At 45.2% G+C, this 26,584-nt stretch overlaps 1 protein-coding gene across 1 annotated transcript in view; it reads left to right on the plus strand.

Moving 5' to 3' along the window:
- DCTN2 (dynactin subunit 2) overlaps window positions 1-26,584 on the plus strand; it is a 192,363-nt gene that overhangs the window by 161,317 nt on the left and 4,462 nt on the right. Inside the window, exons 2-12 of the mRNA XM_015421357.1 lie at window positions 14,133-14,229; window positions 16,015-16,076; window positions 16,987-17,085; window positions 18,487-18,647; window positions 19,345-19,498; window positions 20,730-20,795; window positions 21,992-22,030; window positions 22,645-22,722; window positions 22,841-22,912; window positions 24,108-24,210; window positions 24,377-24,468. Of these exons, the coding sequence (XP_015276843.1) occupies window positions 14,133-14,229; window positions 16,015-16,076; window positions 16,987-17,085; window positions 18,487-18,647; window positions 19,345-19,498; window positions 20,730-20,795; window positions 21,992-22,030; window positions 22,645-22,722; window positions 22,841-22,912; window positions 24,108-24,210; window positions 24,377-24,468 (1,023 nt within the window). The remainder of the gene's footprint in view (window positions 1-14,132; window positions 14,230-16,014; window positions 16,077-16,986; window positions 17,086-18,486; window positions 18,648-19,344; window positions 19,499-20,729; window positions 20,796-21,991; window positions 22,031-22,644; window positions 22,723-22,840; window positions 22,913-24,107; window positions 24,211-24,376; window positions 24,469-26,584) is intronic.

A 26,584-nucleotide genomic window follows, 5' to 3' on the forward strand; every position in this document is an offset into this window, starting at 1 on the left:
GGCTTAGAATCGGGGTTACTAGCACTGCCTCAGCAAATGATGGGAAATTTAGAGGGTGGTGTCTGGGAAGGATGGAGTTTGAGGAGGATGTGATGGCATTTCTGGCTGACTGTCTAGGAACTTTTGCCATAGACACACAGAGAAATTCCTAGAGCACCACTCTAGAAATTCCAGCCATTTTTGTTCCCGCTCCTCGATTTCCTGAGGATGGGAGGTTACGCACTGAGGATGGGGGTTTACCCCCTGTGGGCAGGCAAATGGCTAGCCTACTTTGAATACCAGTTTGTTGAAGGAATTTATCTCCTATTAAGTCACATGCCAACTGAATTTGTATGTTACAAGTTGGTAACTGATTCCTTCAATGTGAGAAGGGGCAAGGGAGACGTTCAGAAAGGTGGGGGCATGAGGTCACCAAAATTGATTCCATTCCAGCAGCTGGAAGCTTCCTTTAGATTGCTTGATCAGGAGAACCAAACAATGTGTTATAGAGCAGACAGAGAGGGACAATCAAGATGGATTGCCAATCTGACCTGAGGAGAAGTTCCTTGTTGACTCCAGATGTGGAGTTCAGTAGCGTAAGAGCAAAACCCATCTGTTAAGTCAGCCCCAAAAGGCCAATTGTGTTGGGATTCAGGGCTCGTCCGCCATACCTGCTGTATTTAGTCTTTAGTTCCCCAGAATGGGGATGACCGCCTTCCGTGTTCTTGGGGGCTTATTCTGTCCTCTTAATCAGTAGTCCCAAATTTAGAAGTGTATTTTGCCACAAAAATGTTACCCTTCCCATAGTCAAAGTTATTCAGACTCCGTAATGAAGATCAAGTTGAGACTTTTACAGTCCTGGAGCATCTGCCAGACATAACTGGGGCGTTATATACAATATCCACAAGAGAAATGGAGTAGCAATGCTTGGGTTACTTATATGTGAAAATGTGAGCCGGCTTTTATCACACCTTGATTAAAATTGTGCAGGGACCAGGTTCATTTTCTCCCATGGGCTGGATTTGATCCTCAGACTGATTGACAAATGTGAATTCAAGAACGGCAGTTTGCTGCTAACAGGGCAGGTTAGGATGAGAAACTAGCAACCACTTGGGCTAAAATATTTAACTTTCAGGATTTTACTGTGTGTGTGTGGGGGAAATCACTGCAAGTGAATGTTGTATGTGTACGGAAGTTTGCAGATCACCCAAGAGACATTAAGGTGGTATTTAGCCTATATGATGGTGGGTTTTTATGGAGAAGAGGGGCTAAAGAGAAGGGCATGTTTTAGGTGTCTTTTAGAAAGTTTGACATATTTGAGCATTTTTAATATCTGGTCAGCATATAAACATTATCAGGAATCTGATGTGATTAAGCTGTAAGAATTTACCAAACTTTTAAAGAGAACGCGGTCTGCATCAGTACCTCTAAAAGACACCACTTTATAAGAGTCTTTCTCTCTTTATTACGGGAGTGTTTAAAAACCAGCATGCAGTTCACTTCTTGAGAAGATCTTGTTAATTTGAAGGGCTGCTTGGCACTGTTGTGGCGCATGGCCCTTTAGCTGAAATCCATACAGAGATGCTTGAAGATTAGCTTGTGATTGTAGTGCAACTCGATGCTGTAGAGTGCATCAAAGCCCATAGCCTGGGAAAAGTAACTGGGTTTTCTAAATAGTGCCTAAAGCTGTTTATGGGAGGTTGGGGGAAATTTGGGGTTTCGCCCCTAACACAGTTGAATAAAATCCTACCTAAAGTTATGAAACAGCAAAGAGAGAGATGTGTCGCTAGTTTGTTTATATTGTTGGGAAATGGCCACAAATTAAGGGGCAAATATAATTGGACAGCACCTATGCAAGGAAAACAAACTCAGAAATCAGGTCCATCTTCAGCTGCTATCTGCTAGTCTTCCATCTCATCTTGACCCTATTATCTTCAATTCTATTAGATTTGACAGTATCCCTTGGTGTCAGAGAACTTTGGAACTAACCATAATTGATTGATGGCCCCTGTATCCATGTAGTGAAATACCAAAGTTGAAAAGGAGATAAAATACACAAATGTAGTCTGTCATGCAGGTTCCTGCAGTAAAAAAATAAGACTGCTTCCAGATGTCCTGAAGATAGATCCAGGTAGTCAGCTGTGTTGAATTTTAAGAAGTGTGCATGCACACGAAAGCTTATACCTTGAATAAACCTTTGTTGGTCTTAAAGGTGCCACTGGACTCTCAGTTTGTTCCAGATGTCATGGCTAACCATTGAACTGTTAGAGCAGCAGCTAATCAAAACTAACCAAAACCTGCTTGGAAATTCTATTTTGTCTACGGCCAGTAAGAGCTCAGTATGATAGTAACTGGAAAAAATACTAACACAAACATGGGTCAAGTTCTACCTGCCCTTTTTAAACCCTGGATATGACCCATATTTAAATAACGTGTCAGAGTCTAGAGAGCTTCTTCAGCATTTAATTTATATTTGTTTATTTATTTACTTTATATATAACCTGCCTTTCTTGCTGAGACTCAAGGCAGATTACAAAATGTAGCAAGGCAATCTGAACAGTATAAACATTACAAATATTACAATGACTGGTTTGCAAGTTAGAGACCAGTGCAATTAAGAAATGACACCAGAACTGCAAAAACTGGATTACAGAAATTAGAAAATGATATAGTAAAAAGAAGAAATGTGTGTGATAAACAGTCCATAAATCACAGAACTTGTCTGTTTATGAAAACACCCTTCTGAACAATTCCGAGAACTTCTAGTTCTCAGTAATAATAATCAAGTTGCAGTGTTTTGTATGCGCTGGAGCTTCTGAGTTGTCTTTTAGGGCAGACCCATGTAGAGCGCCGAAGAATAGATTCTTTTGAACTATGGTGCTGGAGAAGACTCTTGAGAGTCCCTTGGACTGCAAGAAGACCAAATCAGTCAATCCTAAAAGAAATCAACCCTGACTGTTCCCTGGAAGGCCAGATAATGAAACTGAAGCTCAAATACTTTGGCCACCAAATGAGAAGGGAGCACTCACAGGAGAAGACCCTGATGCTGGGAAAGATTGAAGGTCAAAGAAAAAGGGGATGGCAAAAGATGAGATGGTTAGACAGTGTCATAGATGCAACGAGCATGAAATTGAGCCAACTTCAGAGGACAGCGGAAGACCGGAAGGCCTGGCGTGATCTGGTCCATGGGGTCGTGAAGAGTCGGGCTCGACTGTGCGACTGAACAACAGCAACATGTAGAGTATGTTACAATAATCTAGCATCAAGATTAACTCTGGCATGGATCCATGTGGTCAGATCAGCCTGGTCGAGGAAGGGAGCCATCTTCCAAGCTAAATGAAGATGGCAGAAAGCATTTTTATAATTTATCATGTTTATTTATAATTTATCATGTTTCCAGCAAGCAAAAACTAGCTGAACTGACATTTGAATCTTTAGGAAAAGGGATTTGCCGTTATCCTGAATCCCTAGCAAAACTGCTTTCTGCCAGTTGTCAATGCTTGCCTGAGCATTATGGTCTCTAGCCATCACTATAACAGAACTAGGGTTGCTGTCCTTGCAATATTCATTAAGACCCATGAGACTGCTCTGGTATCAGTATCATAATTTCAGTTTTTTGGTGTTATATATAAATTTATTAGCAACACGGAAAAGCTGCCTGGAGCCCATACCCTGATAACGAGAGCATAATACATATTGGATTAGAATCTTTGATCAACATCATATTGACTAAAATAAAGCTAACCACAAAATATCAGGGAGAGAGGCCATGCATAACTCTAATAGTAACTCTTCAACATTTCAGGCAGAAGTTCTGTTTAACAGGATGCCTTTTAAAATGAACATCTCGTTAAAAATGGTTTCTTGCATACACACAACTCATTTTCAGTCATATAGTGAAGATCCTTGTGCTTTGGTGGCAGCTGCCACCAAAGCAACTTCTTAAAAATCTGCACAGCCAATCAGAAGCCCTGCTGGACAAAAGACCCACCTGACACTGTTCCCTTTCTAAAAACATCTGGCGGGCACCACGCTAGGGAATCCTGGCTTATCCACAGAGGTGATTCCGTAGGGAATTTAAATATTAGTATGTTTTGCATTTTCCCATGGATTTCTTTCCAATACCTTTTGGTTTTTTACAAGACTGCCACATATGCTAAAAGGTTCCATCTGTGTCTTGACATGTCCATTTTTTTCCATTGTAGTTTTTGCCTATTTTCTCAATATACTTTGGAGTAATATACTATCTAAAAAGCATTTTGTACCAGTTTTCTCTTAACTCCTGGCTGGCTGTATGTTTCTTTTTGCCATAACCATTCCCATTGATGTATAGGTATCTACTCTAAAATTCTGCATCCATTTAATCCTACATTTTTTCACTTGGTCTTCTGTTGCTAACTGAAGCAATAACTTACATATCTATTGTAGTAAATGGTCTTCTTGTTTTATAATCAGCTGTTCAAACTTATTCACCTCTCTTAGAGCTCCACCTTCCATGCTGATGATCTTCTTTAGTCTTGAAACTGATTGATAATATATCAGCCATTGAATCTTGATTCCTTCATCTCAAGTATCTTGCCAGGACTTGATTTCCTCCTGAACATTTACTATATTGCCATATGTTAAAAAAACACTTTTATTTCATGTGTTCTTATCATGATAAGCTTCTATTGCGGACATGAGTGGAGAATTTGGAGGGCTCAGTAAATTCCGGCATGTAAACCATATTCTCAAAAAGTCCATCTCTAATTATAAAATATATATCCATTGTAATAAGGAGAGATGTTATCTTAAATCCTTATATAAAAAGAATTCGTAACAAATAATGAGTATTCTAAACAAGAGTGATGAGAATAAAAAAGTAGATTATCTTCTATTCATGCTGCTTGTAATAAATAATGATTATTCTAAGTGTAAAAATATGTCACCAACAGAATTGTTTCTTTGTCATACATTAAAATTTAAAATTAATGGAAGGGGGGGAATAATGAGGAAAAGGGAATGGGGGGAGGGGAAAAGGGGGGCAAAAACAGAAACACATGATGATGGGAGAAATAAGGATAATAGGAATAAAAAAATAAAATAAAAAGGAAAATAATTAAACTGTGTGTATGCACATATGTGTGTGTGTGTGTTTGTAAAAGTAGGTTAAAAGTTTATAAATAATGTTACAAAAAATTATATTAAAAAAGGAAAAGAAAGGAGAAAAAACATGAGCGATAAATACATTTTTTCTTTGATATGCTGGCTTTTATAAATCTGCATTAGTCTGTTATAATTCACCCAAGAGAAGCAAAGGTAAAAAAAATAAAAGATCTTTGTTTTTGTTTCCTGCTGCATTGATTCATCTGAGGTTTTTAAAAAAAAGAAAGGGGGGAAATACTGTAAAAATTAGTACAGAATCTTCTTGTTGCATTTTGTTCTAGGAAGTATCAAAGAATGTACTTAGGTAAATAATTACTCAGGAGGAGAAAATCTTTTCTTTCTGTTGAGCACTCCTCTGGCGAATCAGTCAATTTGTGTCTTCCTTTTCCTTTACATTCTCTTTACTGCGTCATGCTGTAACCGAGACACTGAACCTTTTTTTAATCAAGGGGGAAGGGAAGAAAATAAGGGAAAAGAGAAATAGCCTGTTGTATCGTCCACAGAGAGGATAATCCATGATTATACATTCATCCAGGAAAGAAGGTGGAAAAGAAAAAAAAAGGCTTGATATACTTGGTATACTTGATCTGGTTAAATTAATATTTCCCCTCTGCTTTGCAAAGGCAGTTCACATAAATCTTTCGTTAAATATCTGTAATTCAAAAGCCATAAATAGAGCAATAAATTCTGCATTTTCCCGACATGTTATGTCCAAAAGCCATACATTTGCATGTTGTCTCCTCTTATTGCTGCCGCCATCGGGCACTGCTGGCAATCTGCTTATCTCCTGTGTTGAGCTGTAGTCTGGTAAAATGTAAAAAAAGAGAGCCATAAACACATTTTTTACAGATTGATAGAGAAAGAAAAAGAAAATAACAAAAGCTGAGGAGGTCGACTTTGAAGGCAGAAGCTGCCTGATCTCCACTGCCCTTGCTGGAATCAGAATTCCATGGAGCTAGATAGATCAGCCACCTCCCCCTGTGGTTCACCTGTCAGTTGAGTCTCCCCCATGGGAAGAGTTGAGTAATAAATATTCCCCTTCCCTGAGTGATAAATCTGGAGCCTTTAAGAAGTGCTTCCTTCAAGTTGTCATTTCCCCAGAAGTCCCCCTCTGAAGAAGTTTCATTTCAAAGGAACCAGATTCCAGAAAGATTTATTTATAGAAGTTGTATGTTCTGACAAGAGCAAACTGAGGAAGACTAAAAGCTTGTCTGCTTCCTTGCTTTTGTTTAAATTTTTTATACTATCCACCTTTTTGCCTTGAATGGAACTCTGTCCACAGTGACTTTTCTTCCAAGGAGTCTGTATGCCTGCCCTGGAGTTCCTGTACAAAAGATTCTGATGTTCTATTGTGTATGGTCATTCCGTGCGGAATACTGATCAAGCCAATCTTGCTTCATCCTTCCCTAGGTGAAGTGAGCTAGATCCTTGGAACCAACACAGCACGTCCCTGTGTTTCAGGGAAAGATAAGAAGTGGAGGGGAAGTGATCTTTCAGGAACCCTTGTATCACCACTATGGATTTTCCCACTGAGGAATTCAGGATTCTGTGGGACAATTTGAAAACCTCTGCCTTGGAGACCAATTTAATATGGGACAGGCTTTTGTAGGGGCTTTAACTGACCCTAGGAACATAAAGAAGAGCCTACTGGATTGGACCACTGGTTCCTCTAGTCAAACATACTGTTTCACAGAGTGGACAACAAGTTGCCCTGGAAGGCCAAGAATCAGGGTATAGAGGCCAAGGCCTATCCCTGCTGCTTCCTCCTTCAGGGGTTTGCCGCCTCTGTGTATGGAGGCTCCCTTCAGTCACCATGGCTGGTAGCCACTCATGGATCATGAATCTATCTAACCCCATTTTAAAGCTATCTGTGTTCATGGCCATCACGACTTCCACTGGCTGTGAATTCCACAGTTTAATTACTCGTTGAGTAAAGAAGCATTTCCTTTTGTCTGTCCTGAGCCTATTAACTATCACCTTCATTGGTGCCCCCAAGTTCAAGTATTGTGGGAGAGGAAGAAAAAGCTTCCTCTCTTTACTTTCTCCACCCCGTGCATAATTTTATAAACCTTTGTCATATCTCCCCTTAGCTGTCTTTTTTCTAGATTGAAAAGTCCCAGACTATCCAGCCTTTTCTCATAGGAACTCCCTAATCATCTGCCAATTCCCCACCATTTAAACCCCTTCCTCACATGCCTCTATTTGCCCTCCAGCCCCCTCAGTATCCCCATTACCCCTTTTCTACTATCACCATTACACAGTCCGTATTTTAAATCTTTTCTTTAAAAAGATTACAACAAAGGATGAACCATTTATATACATCAAAGAGCCAAAGAAAAATCCATTTTTATGTCTTTCCACATGAATAATACAGCAGAATTTGCTTTGTGTAAGACAAGTAATTAGCGTTAGTCCATTTTGTTAAGACTCTGTAGACATGCCTGTCTGTCATTCACATTTTTACCATGGCTTTCATCCAAGGAGCACAGGGTGGCATACGTCATTCTTTATTCCCAGTTTTGTCCTCACAGCAGCCCATGGAGGTAGGCAAAGCTGAGGAAGAGTGACTGGCTTGAGGTTCTTCAGTGTGTTTAATGGAAAACTGTGGATTTGAACCCACGTCTCCCAGTTCTTTGTCTGACAGTCTAACCAGTTCACTACATTGTTCTATGGATATACACACCTAAATTCATTACACTAATTGAACCAAGAATTCCCCTTTAACCCACCTTCTCTTTCTTGTCTCTCATTAAGAACCTTTCCATTCACATATCCCTTTCATTCCAGTTATTGCAATTGGCTGAACCTCCATGATAAGTGGAGAAGCTGATTGAGTGAATGTTTATAAGTATATAAAGCGGAGGGGGGTTAGAGTATCATATTAAAATCTAATTTAATATAAAAAACCCATTCCCAGTGGTCCTCAACCTTTTGGAGCCCGTGGGCAGCTTTGGAATTCTTTTTTTTTAAAAATAAGTGTTTTTTATTATTCTGAACAATATATTCAACAGTACATTCAGAACACATATTAATACCATGCAATAATCAACATTCTCAACCCGTAAGAGCCGGAATTCTCACAGTGTAGTGAGCACAGCCACAAAATGGCTTCCACAGAATGGCTGTCAAGGATGTGGAGTCAACTGCAAAATGGCTGCCGTGGCTTACATTGAATCACCCACTTAAGATCTTTCTGCTGTGGTGGAAGCTACTGCCAAAGCAACGTTTTAAAAAATCTGCACAGCCATTGAGATCGCCAATATCCAATCAGAAGCCTTGCTAGGCAAATGCTTCAGCTGGCCCCGCCCACTTTCTAAAAGTACTTCGTGGGCACCAGGAGAAGTATGAGAGGATGCCATGATGTCCACGGGCACCATGTTAGGAACCCCTGCTCTATCCTATAATTTAAATTGGTCATATTTAAGATAATTGTCCTCCAGGCCTTCATTTAACAGTTCTTTGTAGTTTCTGTGCCTTGCAGTATTTAGCATGCATCAGTCTTGCTACCACCAAAAATGAGTTCATCACATTCTTCTAGAATTTCATATCCTTATAATTCAATGAATTAAGCCATTGAGAAGTTAGCACACTCCTTCCTCCCCCTGCATCCTGTCCAGATGTGGGTCACTTTAATTTGTCAAGTCCCCCCCCCCAGTAACCAGGATTAAGCTGTGTTTAAGAATCCAGGTTACTGGGGGGGAAATACCCCTAATTTTGTTAAAGTGCCCTGATTTGGCTGTCTTAGCAAACTGGAATGGAAGACTTACGTCTTGAGTCTTGGTGCTGGGCAAAGGAGGGGCGTGTGTGTTTCCAAGCCTGATTGTCAATCAGGTTCACGTACCTCACAAGCAAACTTTGGTTTGTTCATCATGTCTTTATAGCCTTGAGAGTAATCTTTGACTATTAGCAGTTATCATATTCAGATTTCAGACATTTTGGGCTTTCCCCCCCCTCACATTAGCACCACAAGCAGAGTAACAAAGCAGTCCAATGCAGAATTACTCAAGTCTAAGCAATGGCCTTAGATTGTACTTGCCTTTGCATATGTTTACACTAAAAGTCACCTTTAATATTATTCCTAAACTAATGTTTTCTATTAACATCTTTATGGCTTTTTTCCACAGGGTCAGATGCCACTGAGTTGCCATTTTAAGAATAATTGTCCTTAGGATGTAAAGATAGTGAAAATACCTTGAGTAGGAAAGTCTAAACACCTTCTGTTAATAGGGACAACAGTTCAATAGATAGTATGGCAGGAGACAGCCGGCCAGGTTGGGAATCCCAAAAGGTTGGAGAGCCTTGGTGGGCTTCCAGTTTGAGAGCTCTGCTTTAAATATAGGCAGGGCTATTTTTGGGCAGGAACACACAGAAACGGAGTTTCGGCTGGCTCCCAAGTTGGCCACGCCCAGCAGGAACTCATTAACATAATAGGCCACACCCAACAGCAGAAACTCATTAGGATTGGCTACAATAAATAAATAAATAAACAATTAGGGGATGTGGCCTAACATGCAAAGGAGTTCCTGTTGCCAAAAAAAACAAACCCTGGGTTTTGACAACAAACAAGGCAATAAGAAGCAAAAGGTGGGTGTGGTTGGATGACCACACTTCTGGTAACATGGGGGTGTGGCCTAATATGCGAATGAGCTGTGTGGTCAGGGGTGTGGCCTAATATGCTAATGAGTTCCTGCTGTTGAGTATGGCCTATTATGCTAATGAGTTTCTGTTGGGCTTTTTCTACAAAAAAAGCCTTGAATATAGGAGATTTTAAACATTTAAGGGAGTGGAAGAATCGTCTGCTGTGATCCCTGGTGTTCTTTCCTGACCTTCAGAAGCCTATGGTGCTTTGGAGAACCCTGCAGAGCTTTGCACTTTTAGACCGTAATAATTTACCACCACTGCCATGATTTCATAGTCACTTTAATCTGACACAGCTATTTTTTGCCGTGGTTTTGAGAACAAGCCTATTCCAGCGACTTTTTAATGCGAGGAACCAAAGGGAAAACAGGAGCAGGAATTTGCAGCTCTGTAAATAGCTCTTCAAAGAGAGTCTGGCTTTGCTGCCGCCATTGATTTCCAATCAAGAGCCCATTACGGTCACCGTGCTGTTGCCGTTCCGTTGGCGGCGCTCCCGTGTGCTCTGGCACTTAGCAGAAGGCACAAGCTGGTGGTAAATGGGGCAGTGCGTTCTCACTCTCGGTGGGACTCTGCACAGCACTGCCCTATAAGTGAAAGTTCTTGGAAAGGGGTACCCTCTTGAGAGAGCTGGTACAGACCCGCAAGACAGGAGACCATGTTTTGTCTTCCAGTTGCCTAGACGATGAGCAGAGGGCATCTCTCTTCGCTAACCTCCTCGGTGTGGGATACGCCTGGTGAGGCCTAGCCTAAAGCTGCATTTCAGTAGCAGTGGCGCGGGTTTTCTGGGTTCATGAATGTACCCTGTCACGACACTAGAGAGACACCTCATTGATTCGTGGCAGCAGGCCACCCTTCAGCAGCACAGTGGGCAGACGTTGCCACTGGGGTCTGTCTAATCCCGTTGTCCCCCTCCAAGAAATACCTGTGAGGTATTTCAGACCTAGCAGCCCCTGGGGTTCTGCTTCCTTGAAGCTCCTGGGTCGTATTCTCAAACCACTTTTCCTCTTAGTAGTTTTGAGGGCTGTCGAGCAGGGCTGTCGAGAGCCACCACAGGCCCCCCGGGGGTAGAGCTTCCACTTGGGCTGCCCCCTGAACCATCCAGACCCAACCCAGAAAACAAATCACACAGTTTGTCCAGCTCTGTGGACCCCCCAGGATGACCCAGGTCTCCAGAATTCCCCTCCTTCCCCCCCCCCATTTTTCAGCAGCATGACTGCCAGTTTGGTACATTAATGACTCTGCGCCTCTTGCTGAGAAACCCTCTCAGATTTCATCGCAACCTTTAGCTTAAATAGTGTGTGCTGCAGCCAGCCATCATCTGTATTGACCGGAAGAACTGCAGAGTAACTGCCACGTCAGTCTAGCCCCATCTTGTGTCTCTGCTATGGATGCCCATTTTGGGAAGGGGCACAAGAATATTCTTCACTTCTTGCAAGCTGGACTGTTTACAACCCGCATTGGTTTTGTTTATAGTTGCCCAGGTCAGGGGCTAGAATGTTCTGGAAACAGTGGCTCTCATCCCCTCACAGTTGCATTTTACAGTTCTGGGGCTCACTCTTAACTCTTTGTCCCCAAATAGCTACATCTAATCAAAAACCTGTGGTGATTATATTTTTATTTATTTATTTAGGCATTTTTACCCCGCCCTCCCCGCTAGCGGGCTCAGGGCGGCTTACAAGGGGCATGAGCCCATACATAAAACCAGATAAAACAGTAAAATCATGAATACTAATAATAATAACAATAATACAGTGCTTTCTTTATTATTCACCTGTTGTCCCTCCCACTCCATACAGAAATGATTATTGGTGTAATTATTTTCCATTTGAACTAGTTACTCTGTTGTGTGCTGGAGATGATACTGCCTTGCCAGAAGTAAAAAGGAAATGGAGGATGCTACCTCAAATAAGTGATCCAGACTCAGTTTAGTAGGTCGCTGCGGGAACGGAAAGATATTTGAAAATCTAATTTCTTCCTATTTTCCACCTGAATCCTGTTTCTCCTCCTTTCCTTTTATTGAATTTACTGTCTGATATGAAGGGGGCAAAGGTTGTAACATAACCCCCTCCTCAGCAAGACCAGAGGATATTTTAGTATTTAACATAATCCCTGCCTTTAACTCTTCTTAGTCTTGGTTTAAAGAATGCTCAGCTATGCCTTGTTAACATTTGTTTCCTACTGGTATAGACCTCCTTTCCACAGCCATTTAACAACATAGTTGACTTCAAAAAGGAAAAAAAAAGAAAGGAAAAATCTCTATCGCCATGTTACTTGTAAGCTGGCTTCCAGTATTTCTAAAGTCCCCAAGAAAGATGTGCTCTGAGTAGGACAAGGATGCTTTAGCCCATTGGGAGGAGCGATACCTTCTCATAGTAGGGGTGGGCAGTTGTAATGGTTGCGGTATTGTCAGCTGTTTTCTTCAGGATTGGCATGCCAGCCTTCAGTGTTGACCCACCCATTGCACATCAGGGGAAGCTGTCCCATTATATTAAAAATATATATAAAGTGGCACAAATACTTCACTTTGCCCTGTTGTGAAATAAAGGTAAAGGTTCCCTTGCTCGAAAGCCAGTCCAATCCGACTCTAGGGTTGCGGTGCTCATCTCCGTTTCAAAGCCGAAGAGCCAGCACTGTCCGAAGACGTTTCCGTGGTCATGTAGCCGGCATGACTAAACACCAAGGCGCACGGAACACTGTTACCTTCCCACCGAAGTGGTCCCTATTTATCTACTTGCAATTTCTTGCTTTCGAACTGCTAGGTTGGCAGGAGCTGGAACTAGAGACGGGAGCTCACTCCGTCATGCGGCACACTCGGGTCTCGAACTGCTGAACTACCGACCTTCCACAGCCTGCAGTTCAGCGTCTTAACCACTTGAGCCACCGCAGGTCCTTGTTGTGAAATAGGATAGGCCTTATGTTGGTAATGTTCAATGGCCAGGGACCACCCACATACCTTTGGGACCGCCTCTCTCAGAATTCCCCCAGACGAGTGTTACACTTTGGGGAATAAGAACCTTTTTTTGGTGGTCCCCGGCTTGAGAGAGATCTGGCTGTCCTCAACCTTTTTTGGCGCCAGCCTGGTGGAACACTCTGCTGGAGAATATCGGTGCCCTGTGGGATCTATTACCTTTCTGCAGGGCTTGCAAGACAGAGATTGTAGTGGCATCTGTTGCCAAAGCAACATTTTAAAAAAGATCTGCATAGCCAATAAAATCTTCAATAGCCAGTCAGAAGCCTCTCTGGGCAAAAGCTCCACCTAACCACACCCACTTTCTAAAAACACTTGGCAGGCGCCGTGACGCCCACGGGCACCATGTTGGGGACCTCTGCTCTACACCTTGATTCTTCTTCCGCAAGAGTGCAGAAATAAAGCCGAAATAATGGTTGGCTAGACCCAGGGCTGAAGTTAAACAGAAATGCTTCTTTCTCTTGCATGCCAGTTGTATTCTGGCCAGTGTTCTGGAGGTCCTCAGAATGGTGTCGATACCTGGGGGGTTTTCAGCTTTATAGGGTATAACCTAATAGGTACTTTTTTCTTCCTCCTTGAGCTGTGCTTTTGCTCTCCCCTGCGACCAACCCAGTTCAGACAATTAGGTTTGGAGTGGGTGAGAGCTGTACAACACTTTACCTCAAAACCATAGAATCATAGAGTTGGAACGGATCTCCAGGGTCATCTAGTCCAACCCCCTGCACAATGCAGGAAATTCACAAATACCTTCCCCCACACACACACACACATACCCAGTGACCCCTGCTCCATGCCCAGAAGTTGACAAAAAGCCTCCAGGATCCCCAACCAAACTGACCTGGAAAAAAAATTGCTGCCTGACCCCCAAAGTGACAATCAGCATTTCTATGGGTGTGTAAAAAAGGGCCATGAGAAGTAAGCACTGAGGCAACCCTTCCTGCCCTCCCTCTCATGATCTGCCTAAGTTCACAGAATCAGCATTGCTATCAGGTGGCCATCTAACCTTATCAGGTCGTATGTAAATTATACCACATAATGGACATCCCAGTGACACAGAGATGGGGAACTGAATTGAATGAACTGAGCCATGTGCCATAGGAGAAGTCAACCTGTGGCCCCCTCCCTAGCTCACTATTGAAGACTGAATGGAGAGGAAAAGCTCTGTTTTGATCCTGCTTGTTCCTTTCAAAACTACACAGGAGCTGGCCCAGTGAGAGTTGCTGTCTTAGCTCGTCAGGGCCTTTGGTGATTTTTCATGAGTTTAGTATCCTCGGCGGCATGACAGTCTCATGTCAGGGCAACAAAGAACAGCCTTTCTGAAGACTGCTAGGTGACGTGGTGGTGATGTGGGGGAGGCGGCAAGCGAGTGTGGTCTCCCTGATCTTTTTGTCTCTCTGCACAGGAGGAGCTGACCAGCACGAGTGTGGAACATATCATAGTCAACCCCAATGCAGCCTATGATAAATTTAAAGACAAGCGAGTGGGCACCAAAGGGCTAGGTAAGTGTTTCCAGAGGTCCTTGTCTAAAATATGCTGCAGAGAGAAGCAACAGATCTAGATGTATAGCTCCCACCCCCATCAAGCATCTGGTAATGGCTCTGAACTTCCATTGCAAATAGGTAGTCCAGCCCAAAACAGATTGTCCTTTGCCCAGAATGGATTGACTCTGTCAGGATGGTCCCATGTAGAAAGGAAATGAATGGGTCATTCTAATGTAAACCCCCAGGGGTCCAGGATCCCAGACACTCTAGGGTTGTTCCGCAGGGCCTGCAAGACGGAGCTCTTCCACCAGGGTTTTAATTAGGAGCCGCCCACCACTACCACCAACTACCACTATTGAACATCTATGGTATAGGGCTGGCCCTAGCATGGAAAGAGAGCCATATCTCCGCAGGAGTCCGGAGGATCGCTGAGCTAGGAATTTTGGGGGTACATCTTAGAGAGCGCCGCTTAACATAATGAAGTATCGACTAAGACTGCGAGCACTTTAACTACTACGGTATTTTAACTGTATGATTGTTTTAATTTGTTTAAAAAGTTTTAAATGTTTTATGAAGACTAGGTACATTGTACCGACTTTTGTAAGCCGCCCTGAGCCCGTTCGTGGGGAGGGCGGGGTATAAATGTAACAAATAAATAAATAATAGGTGGTGCCCTTGCCCTGGTAATATTGTAGGGTTTCTGTCACAAGCTTGTTTTTTGTTTATATCTGTCAATTGTGTATTTCTTTGCTTGTAGATAAGAACATAAGAGAAGCCATGTTGGATCAGGCCAATGGCCCATCCAGTCCAACACTCAGTGGCAAAAACCCAGGTGCCATCAGGAGGTCCACCGGCGGGGCCAGAACTCCAGAAGCCCTCCCACTGTTGACCCCCCCAAGCACCAAGCATACAGAGCATCACTGCCCCAGACATAGTGTTCCCTCTATACCTTGTGGCTAATAGCCGCTGATGGACCTCTGCTCCATATGCTTATCCAATCCCCCCCTTGAAGCTTTCTATTCATATAGCTGCCACCACTTCCTGTGGTACTGAATTCCATGTGTTAATTACTCTTTGGGTAAAGAAGTACTTTTATCTCTTCTAAGCCTACTGCTCATTAATTTCATTGAGTGCCCACAAGTTCTTGTATTGTGAGAAAGGGGGAAAAGTACTTCTTTCTCTACCTTCTCTATCCCATGCATAATTTTGTAAACCTCTATCATGTCACCACTCAATCATTGTTTCTCCAAGCTTAAAGAGCCCTAATGTCTTTAACTTTTCTTCACAGGGAAAATGTTCCATCCTCTTAATCATTCTAGTTGCCCTTCTCTGCACTTTTTCCAATGCTGTAATACCCTTTTTGAGGTGCAGTGACCAGAACTGTAAACAATATTCCAAATGAGACCACAGCATATATTTATACAGGGGCATTATGATACCAGCTGATTTGTTTTCATTTAAAACACAGGATGATTTCAGTGACTGTGTCTTCAGTCCATTGAAGAGCACGCATGTTAGAATATCCCTTAACATTGATTGTTGGGTTCTTTCTAAATTGGACAAAGCAGCATTGCATGTTATAGAATGTAAAGACTGTTCCATTGGAAGGAATGGCAGCAGCTTTAGGGCATCTAGACAGTTACCCAGCCAGGCCTCTTTCACCCCCTGTGAAAGGTGCAGAAGCGAAGTTGGTAGAAGGAGTCAACTCTCAGATACAATCTCATGGGACAGCGTTCCCTTCTCAAAGAGAAGAACCTGTGGGAAAGCGTTTGTAATGGTAGAAATCCTCTTTTTGCTTTTTAGACTTCTCTGATCGTATCGGCAAAACCAAAAGGACCGGTTATGAGTCTGGAGAATACGAAATTGTGAGTAGCTGATTTGTTTCAAGTGAACGAATCTAGAGAGAGGAGCATCCTTATAGTCTGGCTCAGCCATGAGGCAAGGCCATCCATCTGGCAACCTGCCACAGATCAGTGTTGGCGAGGGCATGAGGGAGCATGAGTGTGTGGCTGTCGTAGGCAAGAGAGACGAGCCAATGGAGGAATCGGTCAGCATAGAGGCCTCAGGTGTCTAACATTCCTGCCTGGCTTTTTCACACTGTGCTGCTCTGACTCCGTAGGCCAAAGGCAAAACCATCCTATGGTTCCCCAGTTCCATGGCTCAAAGATTACATATTGAAGTTCGTGCTGGTGTCATTCTCAGGAGTGACATACACTGGTTCAGGCGATCCAGGCCACCTCGTTTTTGGATTTGTACCTTTCTGGATTTGTACCCTTTGGGTTGTTTTCACGTGGTCAGATGTTCTGCTGTTTAAAACAGTTCCCTGCATATGGAAAGCCAGATCTCAAGGAGAAGGAGAAAGCTTTGTCTTTCCTCTGGCGGGCTGGTTTTCTGCACGCAGAGTCTTTTCCCATGAGGCATTTTGACACCCCATGAGTCTCTGCCTGCAGTCTGCAGCGGCACAGTTCAAGACCCAAGTTTATCATCTCACATTTGTGAGAACTAGATGGTATTTCCCCTCCACATTCAGCGGCATTGTCGACTTTTGATGTGCCCGCCTGTCTCTCCAAGTCCTTCAGGGAGAAAAAACAAAACGAATGCGTGCAAAATCGACAATAGCACACCATATGCTTTTGATGATCCCTTTGGAAAAAAATCTTCCTTAAACCAGCTTTGCCGTAGGAACTGGGGCGAAATGAAATCTGGCTAACAGATTCAAGGATCTCATTATTTTGATGTTGCTGTTGACAGGGAGACTCTTGTCTTTTTCTCAAGCTAGGGGATGGACTTGGTGTGAAAGAGACTCCCCAGCAGAAATACCAGCGCCTGCTGCATGAAGTTCAAGAGCTGACGACGGAAGTGGAGATGATCAAGGTCAGAGTTTCCCTTTGTTGTTGTTTTTTTAAGACAATGGTGTGTGTGTGTGTGTGTGTGTGGGGTCCTCTGGCCCTGTTTCCAGCTCCCTTGTTGTTGTTGTTTTCCTTTTTTATACAATACAAACTTATAACAAAACAAATGAACTATAACCATTAACAATAAACCTTGAACCAGGTGGTTATTACAAAATATTTTCAAAAGTCAAGTAGGTTTTATAAGCAGGTAAGTATTTCTTTGTATTTTGCGGGCATAGTGCATCGGAATGATGAATCCTCATTGGGTACATAATCCAAAAACGGTAACCATTTGGCCAATAAATTTGTGGTAAGTCCTTGTTCTTCAGTTCTTTGTATAGAGTCCGATATTTTATCCATTGTTAATAAATCCCATAACTTCATGAACCATCATTCAATGGATATAGGGTTTGAGTCCTTCCAGCTGGACGCTATCAAAGTCTTGGCTGCTGAAAGCATGGTGGAGATTAGATTCTTGTTGTATTTTTGGAATCGTGTTATCTATCCACAAGTCCAATAAAATTTGTTTTGGGTTTTTTTAATCTCATACCCTGTTATATCTTTTATATACATACATATTTCCCCCCAAAATTCTTTAACTATGCAACATTTCCACCAAAAATGTAAAAAGGATCCACATTCACCACATTTCCTCCAACATAAATATGAATAAGTAGGGGATTTATGATGTATTTTGCTTGGAGTATTATACCATCTCATCATCAATTTGAATGCCTGTAATTTTATAGGAATGGATCTGGACGTAAGGGATGGTGATGCCCAAATCCTTTTCCATTCATTTTCAGTAATAGTATTTTTCCAGCTCCCTTGTGACTGCTGTTGATTGGGCTCCTCTCAGTTCTTTACATCTAGTCCCCACCAAACAGGATACTGAGGTCAAAATCTACTGTTGGAAGATGTATGACCTTCTGCCTTGAAATGTATTTGATGTGCCCATCGGTTGGATCTCTGTGCTGCCTTTTCGTTAAAACTATGACAGAGTTGTACAAAGCGGTTACAGTTCAGCACCAGACCATTAGCAAAGATAACGTTCATTAAGTGGAAGGCAGTACTTCATCTCCAAGAGAGCCCGTTTGGTGTAGTGGTTGGGAGCGCAGACTCTAATCTGGGAGAACCGGGTTTGCTTCCCCACTCCTCTATGTGCAGCTGCTGGTGTGACCTTGGGTCAATCACAAGTTCTCTCAGGGCTGTTTTCACAAGAGCAGTCCTCGAAAGAGCTCTCTCAGCTCCACCCACCTCACAGGGTGTCTGTCGTGGGGAGGGGAAGGGAAAGGCGTTTGTAAGCCGCTCTGAGACTCCGAGTGAAGGGTGGGGTATAAATCCAATCTCTCTCTCTCTCTCTCTCTCTGTCCTCACCCCACAGAGCTCCGTAAAGGAGTCCACAGCAGAGGAGAAGCTGACTCCCGTTGCCCTGGCTAAGCAGGTGGCTGGCCTGAAGCAGCAGCTGGTCTCCACTCACCTGGAGAAGCTCCTGGGGCCCGATGCAGCCATCAACTTAACGGATCCTGACGGCGCTCTGGCCAAGTAAGTGGGGGCGGAGCCAGCCCTTACTCTGAGGCAGGATTTCATCCGAGGGCCTGTTTTCCGTGCTGAAAAGCTGGATTCTTTGGTGTGAGAACAAAACAGGCCTGGTGGCACCTTAGAAGCTTAACAGATTTTTTTCCCACACGCTCGTGCTCACACATTCTCTCTCTGTTGTGTGCAGTGTGCGTGAAGAGGTAATCCGCTCTGGCATCCCTCATCCCAGTTACTGCAGCTAGCCTTTATGCCCCTTGAAGTAAGGTTTAAACAGAGTCTTCCACCCCTGCGACTCTTTCATTCGGAGCCGAGTTCGAGCCCAGGCGGTTTCTGGTTTTGGGATTGTGGAGCGTTTTGTGGGAGGTTCGCGCAGCAGCAACGCTTAGATCCGATTGAATCGTAGATCTGGAGGGGGGGGGCGATAAAACCGCATCCAATCTTTTGCCTTAAGGCGCACAGTTATCCCCACCGATAAAGTGGCATCACACAGACCACCAGCATCAGTAAGTAGATACGAAACCAAGTTAATCGTATCACCCCCGTCTTGCACCCAGATGGGAGAGGTTTTCCTCTTCCTTTTAGTCATTCCCTTGCATTGTCCCTAGTCCTTGAGCTGAAATCCAGAGCATCAGCCAGTAGTTCTGACGGCCAGTGTAGGAAGCCTGGTGCCCCATGGAGACTTGTGACCTCTTCAATTTCTTAGGCGTCTGCTCATTCAGCTGGAGGCAGCCAAGAGCGCAAAAGCCGCCCCTGCAGGGGGGAAGAGCCCTGCCAAAGCCCCAGCTGGCACAGGCAACACGGTGACCTACGAGCTGCACTCCCGGCCGGAGCAGGACAAATTCTCTCAGGCCGCTAAGGTAAGACTGGGAAGGGCTTTACTCACCGATGCCTCTCTCGGAAATGAGGAGGAAACAGTTTAGGGCGGTGACCGAAAGGACGTTTGCATAGCAGCTCAGTGGCTTTGGAGGTGGCCTCACCACATTCAGTCCATTTCTCCTGGAATGAGCTCTGGACACCCCCCCTCCGAGGCGTGCACTCAAATTGTACCCTTTTCTGGCATTTCTATTGTAATGGGGAAAACGTCTGCTGTACACAATGTGACCAATAAAGCCAATCATGCAGTATAACCGTTAAAATATCCAGGAAAGAGCTGAGTGGAGAGAAATGATGGAAAAGGGGTTAGATCAGGAAAAAAAACCCACAACTTCTACCGGTGAAGATTCTGCTGTGCAAGCAATTGGAAGGTAGAGAAGAAGGAAAGACATGAGTGGTCTTCTTGACTAGACACAGTGGGAGCAAGGCATGCCCCAGCAGCGCTGTGAGCGCCTCTGAGATGTGCCATTCCCGTCACCCTCTCCCCTGCCACTGTACCTAGTAGCACTGCCAGCGCTTCGGGGATTCCTCGGTTGTTTGGGTGCTTGGCCTGGAGTGCCAGGCAAAATGACCTGGAGTGTGTGTGTACTGGGAGCTGCCTTCCTCTGGGTTAGATGGGTGAAGAAAAGAGGAAAAGGTTTGCCAGAGTTGGGAAATATCTAGTTTGTGTGGAAGATGGCAGAAGATGGAGTAATTTTAGGAGGGAGGATGCACGGCAGTGTTAAGTTAGAGAATCCAAGAGCAGAAAGAAACAGCAGTGCAACAGCGGTTCTGAAGAGGAACTGACAGGGAAGAGCCTGAGTAGGTGACTTGAAATGCTCTGATCATCATGAACTCCTGGTTAGGGGTAATAGGGTAATAAATAATCTCTCGCTGGATGATTGGATGCGGCCTGCCAGGAAGTTTTCCTCTCCCAGGCCCATTGAAATTAATGGAAACTGCTCAGGCTATGAGTTCTTGCACCATCTTCCGTTCCCTTCAGTGCAGCTCGTGCAGGAGAAGGGTCCTTGTCAGTCCCTTGACCCTTAACGGCATCTTAAAATCTGCCGCTTGAAGCTGCCAAACCTGGTGGTAACAGCGAACATAGTTATCCCAAAAGCACCTTATTGGAGTATGTTTCAAGTCTGAGAACAGAGCAGGTTTCCGGGTCGACAGCAAGGGAAGGAGGGAAGTAGAAGACCTTCATCTCTCATTTGCTCATTCTGGCCTGTGCAGATTGCAGAACTGGAGAAGCGTCTGGTTGAGCTGGAAGCCACCGTTCGCTGCGAACAGGACCCCCAGGTGAGCATTACCAGGACGGGACAGGAGATAACGTGATGATGATGGGATGTGGTGGGAAGAATCTAATAGCAGACCGAGGTGCTGATGAGTGCTCTGGAGTGTGTGAGTTAACAATATTTGTTCTCCTCCCCACGTTGCAATAGCAACAGCTACAAAACAAGTGAACTGTGCAAGGAAGTCTTGCTTTCCACCTGGCCTGTCTCTGCTACCCATCACTGTCATTGGGGTGACCCCGAAGTGTGCACGCACTTCACTTTCTCTCGCTATAGTAATGCTCAGGGTCACCTGGTGAAACTGATGGGGAGTCTAATTAGGACAGACAGACAAACATCTTGGTACAGTTGATGAAATTCAGAGCTACAAGGTCTGACAACAGCCTATTGACCTTAGGTGACTTTAAAAGAAGATGAGATAAATTCATGGAGGCAGCGGCTACCCGCCACAGTAGCTAAATGGAACGTCCGCGTGATGCCTCTTGAGTATCAAACTCTTTAGATAAATGCTGGGTTTGGGCTATTGCTCCCGTGCTCTGTTGGTATGTTTCCCAGCAGGAGCTGAGTGGCTGTTCTCAGAAACAAGACCCTGAGCGATGTGAACTTCCGGACTGATCCGAGAGGGCTCTTGATGTTTGTAATAACAGTTGCCTCTTGAAGAAGAGGGTGTTGTGAAAACGCTTAGAAGGGATGTGATGCCTGCTGGTGTCCGTAAGGGAAGAGGAGTCATCCTCAGGCCCGTAGCCACAGTGTGGCATTTGGGGGCAGAGCCCCACCATGGATGAACCCTGCCCCACCAGATGTCACACACCCCTCCCCCGCTGTGCCAAGCTCCTTACCCTTGCCCCTCCCTGGCATTGCTGGCTCTGGGAGGGGAGTGAAACTGATCAGAAGCAACAGGGGGACTCTGGAAGGGAAGGCCCCTAAGCCACCCCCATTTTCCAGCTATGGGGCTGGTCGTCCTAAATCATGGGTGGCTCATCTGTCGCATGGTCAGCTCCCAGACAGCAGCAGGAGAGTGTGGGGCTGGCTGCCCATACATAACAGGAGTCATGAGCCTCCATACCTCCCTTGTGCTCTGCGGCTGTCTATGTCCTGGCTCAGTGTGTAGCAGCAGGAGAGGCTCTGTGCTTGTATGGTCATTTGAAATAACCAGCACTATGGTTTACTTCATTAACCCTTTGCATTCTTTCTCCTCCTTAGAATCCTCTGACTGTTGGGCTGCAGGGAGCCAGTCTTATGGTGAGGTTCGGACCAGACGTTACAGATGAAGAAATGCATTTTTTTTTTGGGAGGGGGGAGGTTTGAAATGAGCAAAACCTCCTTTGTGCGTTTTAACAGTCTTTTCCCCTCTGGGCAGAGAATAGGCGGGGTGGGGTGGGGGGGTGGAGTCAGTCCAGTAGCTTCCCAGACTACCTCAGCTCCCCTTTATACATATGCTAATAGATCTGGCAGGAGAGATAATGGGTGGGTCGAGCTCTCCCCCTTCCCCAAGCAGGGAACAGAGATTTGGAGAGGAGGGGATCTGTGGTGTTAGCAAGAGGGTAGCAGTCAGGCATGGGAGAAGTAGAGGTGTGAGCACAAAGTTCAAGTATTGATTTGGAACCGGCCAGGTGGGTTTTGTTGTTGTTCTCATGTGGCAGGTATTAATTCTACCATGTGTTTCCCATGTCTTCTCAGGAAGGGATCTGTGGTGTTAGCAAGAGGGTAGTAGTCAGGCATAGGAGGGCAAAGTAGAGGTGTGAGCACGAAGTTCCAGGTATTGATTTGGAACTGGCCAGGTGGGTTTTGTTGTTGTTCTCATGGGGTAGGTATTCATTCTACCGTGCGTTTCCCATCTCTTCTCCTGTCCTCAGGAAACGGTGGAGATCTTGCAGGTGAAAGTCAGCACCCTAGACATGGCATGCCTGGACCAGGTGGAGGCAAGGCTACAGGTGGGTCAGTGCCGTGAGAGTTCTTGCCATCTCCACGTTTGGGCTGCAGGGAGGAGGGTGGAGGATGCTGGAAGTTTGTCCGAATCCAGTTCTCTAACCTCCTGCCCTTCGTCCCTAGAGTGTCTTGGGGAAGGTGAATGAGATTGCCAAGCACAAGGCAGCGGTGGAGGACGCAGACACCCAAAGCAAGGTCAGACTCTTGAACCTTCCCCTGCTGGGCTGCTGGTAACCCAGCCACAGGACTTTGTGGCTTATATGCTTGTAATGTCTGGCCTTTGGTTGGGAAGCTGAATGTCTCAGGACTCCCCCTGCTGGTTCAGGGATGCGTCTGCAGCAGAGTACCTGAGTCCGGACTGCAGTATCCCAGAATGGAAGCCCAACATTTGGAGGGTTAGGGGAAAGAGGTGTATGAAATCTCCTAACCTCGTCTTTGTGACTCCTGCTGCTGGTAGCAAAACACTACATTTCTACATCTGCGAGGTTTCATCCTGCTCTGGGGGAGAAATCAAGGAGAGATTAATGGGGGCATCTTCCATTGTGTTGATTTCTTTGCTCAGGCCCTGCCGCTGGGGTCAGGGGGGGGTAAAAGGGATCCACAAGGTCCCCCTATGCAAAACTGGATGCTGTGGCTCTTCCTTCCCGGGAAAGAGGTGTGTGAATTTTTGGAGGTTTTTAAACAGAGGCTTGATGGCCATCTGACAGCCATGCTGATTCTGTGAATTTAGGGAGGTCATGAGAGGGAGGGCAGGAAGGGTTGCCTCAGTGCTTAGTTCTCGTGGCCCTTTCTGACACACTCAGGGAAATGCCGATTCGCCACTTTGGGGTCAGGAAGCAATTTTTCTCTAGGCCAGTTTGGCCAGGGATCCTGGAGGGTGTCCCCCCCCCATCTTCTGGGCATAGAACAGGGGTCACTGGGGGTGTGGAGGAGGAGGTATTTGTGAATTTCCCGTATTGCGCAGGGGGTTGGACTAGATGACCCTGGAGGTCCCTTCCAACTCTGTGATTCTGCGATTGGCTTGTTTCAGCCCTATAACTGGCTCATGCGTGCACATCTTCCACCTGAAGACTCAAATGACAGCCATTGTATGTGTGAATCATTCAAAGAACACCAGGCAATGTGAACTTTTGGTGTTAAATCTTGTGATGGTCAGTTCATATCTGAAAGACCCTGCCAGATGTGGCAGTCCTCAAATGACAAAGTGTTGTTTTTTAAAAAGTACACACACACACACACATCCTCACTACCTGTTACTATTGCCAGTATCCAGGGCAATCTGTCTGTCTTCTGTTGTGGGTATGTGGATTGGGGGTGCAGGGGTGGTAGCAGGGCCAGCTTCCTGTTTTGCCTTCTGCTCCTTTAGAACTTTCCTTCCTCTTCTCTGCAGGTGCATCAGCTCTACGAGACTGTGCAGCGCTGGAGCCCGCAGGCCAGCTCCCTCCCCGAGGTGGTGCAGCGCATGGTTACCGTGAGGCAGTTGCATGAGCAAGGTGAGCCTCTGGGCTGCTTCGTGAGAACGAGGCGTGCTTGTGAACCAGATGACACCGGGGTCCAGCGCAAGAGAGTGCCCCCACCTTCTGGTCTCGCATTACCTTGCTGAACAGCCTTCCCTTCCCCTCTTGCCCCGAGCTGACCCTCGGTTCTTGTGTGTTGCAGCCATGCAGTTTGGGCAGCTCCTGACTCATTTGGACACGACTCAACAGATGATTGCTAATTCCTTGAAGGATAACGTCACTCTGCTGACCCAGGTAGGACTTGGCGCTTTGGGAATTACCGTTGTTACCGGAAATAAAACAGGAGTCCAGCAGCGCCTTAAAGACAAACAAAATTTATTCCAGCACAGCGGTGGTGGAAAGTGCCATCACATCGCAGGCAATTTGCTGCGACCCCATAGGGTTGGCAAGGCAAGAGGCATTTGCAGGTGGTTTGCCGCTGCCTGCTTCTGTGTCGCATGACTGGTGTTCCTTGGGGGTCTCCCATCCAAGTACTAACCGGGGCCAACTCTGCTTAGCTTCTGAGATCTTACCCGATAGGGCTATCCTGGGCTATCCAGATCTGGGTGATTCCAGTATAGCGAGTCAGAACTCACTCCATCGGATGCATAGGAGTGGTGGTGGTGGTGGTGGAAAGTTTCGTCAAGTCACAGCTGACTTATGGCAACCCTGTAGGGTTTTCAAGGCAAGAGATATTCAGAGGTGGTTTTTCATTGCTTGCCTCCTTGTCACCCCCCTTGGTATTCTTTAGCGGTCTCCCATCCAAATACTAGCCAGGGCCGGCCCTGCTTAGCTTCCAAGATCTGGTGAGATCAGGCTAGCCTGGGCTATCCCGGTCAGGGGATAGGAGCGTTAGGTGGGTGCATTTTTATAAGAAGTTGCAACCCGGCAAGAGGTGGGAGGATGTTATAAAGAGAGTCCAGTTTTTAGAAAGATCTGATCAAAAAGAGTAAGTGGCTGCAACATCAGCACAACCGTTCGAATCCATGCACACTGGCCCAGCACGCATGATGCAAAGGAGCGCAGCCGGTTGTGTGCCAGCACACAGCTCCAGCCTGCATCGGCCGTACTCTCTAAAAGACGGTATTTTTAAATTTTTCTAGCAGTGAGGACGTCTGGAAACAAAACAACGAAAAATGAAAAACCAACATAAATGTTCGCTGTCACCTAGTTTTGTGCCATTAGGAAGGTGGAACTGCTGTCTGTCATTCTTGGAATTATGACAGCCGAAGTGCTCTCCATTTGCATTTTGTAGGTTGACTTACTTGGCTCTATCGATGACATCCTAGCTTCCCTGGCCTCCCACAATTAGTTCAGGGGTGTGAAAGGATGACCTAGCACCCTCAGGTTATACTTGCCATATGAGAGCTGATGGAGCAGGACTGCTCATCAAACGACAAGAGTTCCATCTGCAACTTTCACAGTCAGAGTGATGCAGAGGGTCTGCTTAGGGGGAAATGATTCGCCGTGTCTCAAAAAACAAAAAGGGTCGTCATGGGAACTTAAGGGCAGAAAGTGCAGATTAAGAATATAAGAACATAAGAAGAGCCCTGCTGGATCAGAAGAAGAAGAAGTAGAAGAGATTTATACCCCCGCCCTTCACTACCCAAGGGAGTCTCAGAGCGGCTTACAAACTCCTTTCCCTTCCCCTCCCCACAACAGACACCATGTGAGGTAGGTGGGGCTGAGAGAGCTCTTGACAGAAACTGCTCTTTTTTCAAGAACAGCTCTTATCAGAACTACGGCTTCCCAAGGTCATCCAGCAGGTGCGAGTGGAGGAGTGGGGAATCAAACCCGCTTCTCCCAGATTAGAGTCCACGCACTTAACCTCTACATCAAACTGGACCAATGGTCCATCCAGTCCAGCATCCTGTCTCACACAGTGAACTTCATTTGACATGTGGTTGCCTAGGGTTGCCAGCCTCCAGGTGGTGCAGGAAGCAAAACAAACCGTGCAGACAACTAGTATAACTGCATGTACAATTCAAGCTTATGTATAAAGAATAATAAAGTTTCTTAGTTGTATATTGAGATTTTTAAATATTTTTATATATAAATTTACTAGGAAAAAGGCCCATTGTGGAAATAAATACGACCTCTAGAAAGAGGCTCTGGGTGGGTGCCCCGGCCTTGGACAGTCAGTGTCAATTTGCTGTAGCGACCTAAGCACGGTATGACACTGAGTCCACCATTTTCTCCAGAGGAACTGATCTCTGCTACCTAAAGAACAGTTGAAATTTTGAGTGATCTCCAGCCCTCACCTGGAGATTGGCAACAATGGTTCCCCAGAAGGGAATAGTTAGTTTGGAGGGTGGAGTCTATGGCTTTGTACCTGTCCAATGTCCCATGCCTCCTGAAATTTCACCCTCTC

This window comes from Gekko japonicus, unplaced genomic scaffold (genome assembly GCF_001447785.1).
Source record: "Gekko japonicus isolate JY-2015 unplaced genomic scaffold, Gekko_japonicus_V1.1 scaffold599, whole genome shotgun sequence".
Lineage (NCBI taxonomy): Eukaryota > Metazoa > Chordata > Lepidosauria > Squamata > Gekkonidae > Gekko > Gekko japonicus.